The following is a 2,968-nucleotide window of genomic DNA, read 5'->3' as shown; positions in this document are numbered from 1 at the left end:
CTCCCTGAGGAACTCCTCAGGTCCGGGACGGAGTCCGGCTCCCTGAGGAACTCCTCAGGTCCGGGACGGAGTCCGGCTCCCTGAGGAACTCCTCAGGTCCGGGACGGAGTCCGGCTCCCTGAGGAACTCCTCAGGTCCGGGACGGACGGGAATGCTGGAGCTGCTCCGGTTTAATGAGATGTTTCTGTGATCTGCAGCTGCTGGGGATGGTTCTGTCTGTCTGCATGTGCAGAAACTTCCAGGAGGATTACAGCAAAGTGCCCAAGTACTGAGGAACTGGGAGGAACTGGGAGGAAGAGTTCAAACCAGTTTCAGCCCGGATTTGCTGAACTTCTGTCCATATGTTAAATAATGAGTATTTTCTTTGTTTTATCAGATTTTCCTTCTGTTTTTGTCAGACAGTTTCCTTTAAGCACTTTAGAAACGTTTGTAGTTTTCGGATCCGAACAATGCTGAAAATGAAATTAGAAATTCGATGACTGGGTGGAGTAAAAAGTGAGCGGTTCTTCCCAGTCCTCCCAGTTGGAGCAGCAGGCCTGGATCGGATCTCCGCTGGTTTTTACTCCCGCCTTCTGACATGTGAAATGTTTTTAGTACTTTGTATATTAAGGATTATTTGTATGAACTCCAGCAGGTTTCCTGTAATATTAAAGATTTCCTCCTGACTGTCTGGGTTTAGTGGTACTACACATACTGGTTTCCAGTTTAAACTTTACTTTAGCTTCACAGCTAGTTTAACTCTGAATTTAGTGGAAAGCTGACAGAAACCTTTGAGCCTCGCTGTATTTTTTTTAAAAGTTTTTGTAATGTCTGAATTAAAAGTGGATTAACTTTGTAATAACTGGTGGGATGAAAACGTTGTGGAGGGAAAAAGTACTCACATCATTTATTATGTTTTTGTCAATAAACTGAACAAAGTCCCATGTTGGAGGATTCATTGTGTTACCTGTTGGAGCGTGGTTCTGGTTCTGGAGTCCTCCTCTCCGTCTGCAGGAAGTTAACACTGATGTGACTTTGATTCACAAAGTGAAGCTAAACTTTTTACTCCACTGGTGAAGAAAAACAGCAGAACGTTTTCCTGCAGGTCTGAAGCTGGACTGAGCCGCTGACCTTCAGGACTCTGTTCTGATCCGTCTGTTGGTTTCTGTGTTTCAGTGATAAATAAGGCAATTCTCTTATTAATAAATAATTAATACATACTCCATCAAATAAATAAATGTCCACATAAAATAAAACGGATTTTAAATATTTTCTAGCAGTGATTGACAAAATGTTCTGTTTCATTATTTCACAATTTATTATGTTTTTTGTTCATGTACCCTTTTTCTTTTGTTTGAATAAATACTACATGTTTTATTTTGACACTTATTTCTGTGGACTTTTATTTTTTAAATCCGTTTTTATATCAGATTTTTTTTAATTTCATATTCTATTTAAATAAGGTGGGGTTTTCTAAGTAGCTTTACAAAATAAAAGTCAACAAAAATAACATTTTGAAATGCATAAAATAATCTTGAAATAAAATCAATTGATGAAATTGACTAAATAAACTCGTTTATTTATTTTTTTACATTTATTTTTCTTTTGTTTTATCATGAGAATATTTATGGAGCTAATAGGCAGATATTTATCTACCCTATGTATTTATTTATTTAATTCATATGAATAAAACGCCTCCCCATATTTAGCAGCCCTAAAGGAATCTGGTGATAAACATCCGTGGGGCTTTTATTCTGAAGAGCCAACCGGAAGAGGCTCTGGTCTCTTGTCGGTTCGTTCAGCGGCGCGCCGTCGCCACTCTGACCGCGGATCGAGCACCGTGAGGCCGCAGCGGAGCGGCTGCTGCTGGACTGTTCACCGGGTCGCTCGGCTTTTCTCGGAAACACTCGAGTCAGTTTGAAGAACTCGGAAAAATCCGGTTCGGATCCAGAAACACAGTGAGTTCGGTTCATTATCTTTATCAGCTGGAGGACTGTTGAGGAATAAATGGATATTAATCATATTTTAGCTCTTAGAGATTCAAATAGTGAATAAAGTTATTTATGTTGAACTGAGTTTAACTTTAATGGTTCATTAAATTCAGTTTATTACAGTCAATGTCCAGCTCCTATAAATGAAGACTAAATCTTTTGTTTTTCTGATTGTTGCTTTAAGATGCGTAGAAACTTTATAGTAGAACAAACTGATTTACAGCTTATTTCTCTGATCAATTTTACTTTGATTTTTTTTTTTTGTAAATTACCAGAATTAAAATGGTTTAGAGTCGACGTGGAATCAAAACTGATCCATTTGAATAAAATGTTAATATAATCTCTGGTTCGGTAAACATCAGTGGCTCATGTAGAAATCATTTCAATAAGTAAAAAAATAAATCCAGAATCATCAGAACTGACGACCCAGATGACCTGAAGGTTCTGGACCTTTAAAGCAAAAGGAGCCCACACCAGGAACCAAGTCCAGGTACCGACCAGAACCCGGAGCAAACTGGACTGGATGTTGGGTTTTCATTTTCTTGATCCAGAATCAACAAAAAATAAACTGAAAAAATATTTCAGATGTTATTCAGATTTTTTAGATGCTTTGATAGAAAATTAATAAAGTTCAGATCACAACTTCTGTCAGAAAAAGTCGTTACAACAAAAACAGCCAAACAAAAAGATTACAGGCCAGAAAAATGATTTTTTTTTCTTTTCAGCAGTAAATTAAGCCACCGTGGTTTTTACTAGACAGAAATGTATAAATTATTGTAGATCCAAACCTTTAAGAAGGTTTTGCAGGTTTGCTAAAAGGTTTTTAGTTTTTTAGGTTTCGATTGAGAACAAAAAGAGATTTGGTGAATTTTGACCAGTGGTGGTAAAAGTACTCAAAAAATGTACTCAAGTAAAAGTAAAACTACCACATTAACATTTGTACTTAAGTAAAAGTAAAAAAGTACTTCCTTACTTAAGTAATAAAAGTAAAAGTACCA

At 37.1% G+C, this 2,968-nt stretch overlaps 2 protein-coding genes and 1 long non-coding RNA gene across 3 annotated transcripts in view; all 3 read left to right on the top strand.

The window, feature by feature from the left end:
- The window catches only part of LOC103153446 (CD82 antigen-like), an 18,004-nt gene extending 17,081 nt beyond the window's left edge, over positions 1 to 923 (top strand). The window contains exon 9 of the mRNA XM_007574372.2: positions 198 to 923. Within this exon, the coding sequence (XP_007574434.1) occupies positions 198 to 272 (75 nt within the window). The 3' untranslated portion in view covers positions 273 to 923. The remainder of the gene's footprint in view (positions 1 to 197) is intronic.
- LOC107833242 (uncharacterized) overlaps positions 1 to 1,200 on the top strand; it is an 18,100-nt gene extending 16,900 nt beyond the window's left edge. Inside the window, exon 2 of the long non-coding RNA XR_001658961.1 lies at positions 956 to 1,200. This is a non-coding gene — a long non-coding RNA (uncharacterized LOC107833242). The remainder of the gene's footprint in view (positions 1 to 955) is intronic.
- Positions 1,201 to 1,839: 639 nt separating this feature from the next.
- LOC103153460 (tetraspanin-18-like) overlaps positions 1,840 to 2,968 on the top strand; it is a 12,830-nt gene continuing 11,701 nt past the window's right edge. Inside the window, exon 1 of the mRNA XM_016661935.1 lies at positions 1,840 to 1,937. The gene's annotated coding sequence lies outside the window, so the exon portion shown is untranslated. The remainder of the gene's footprint in view (positions 1,938 to 2,968) is intronic.

Source organism: Poecilia formosa, unplaced genomic scaffold (genome assembly GCF_000485575.1).
Source record: "Poecilia formosa unplaced genomic scaffold, Poecilia_formosa-5.1.2 Scaffold350, whole genome shotgun sequence".
In the NCBI taxonomy this organism is placed as follows: domain Eukaryota; kingdom Metazoa; phylum Chordata; class Actinopteri; order Cyprinodontiformes; family Poeciliidae; genus Poecilia; species Poecilia formosa.
The sequence above is the reverse complement of the archived record's forward strand: the minus strand, read 5'-3'. Positions and strand labels throughout refer to the sequence as shown.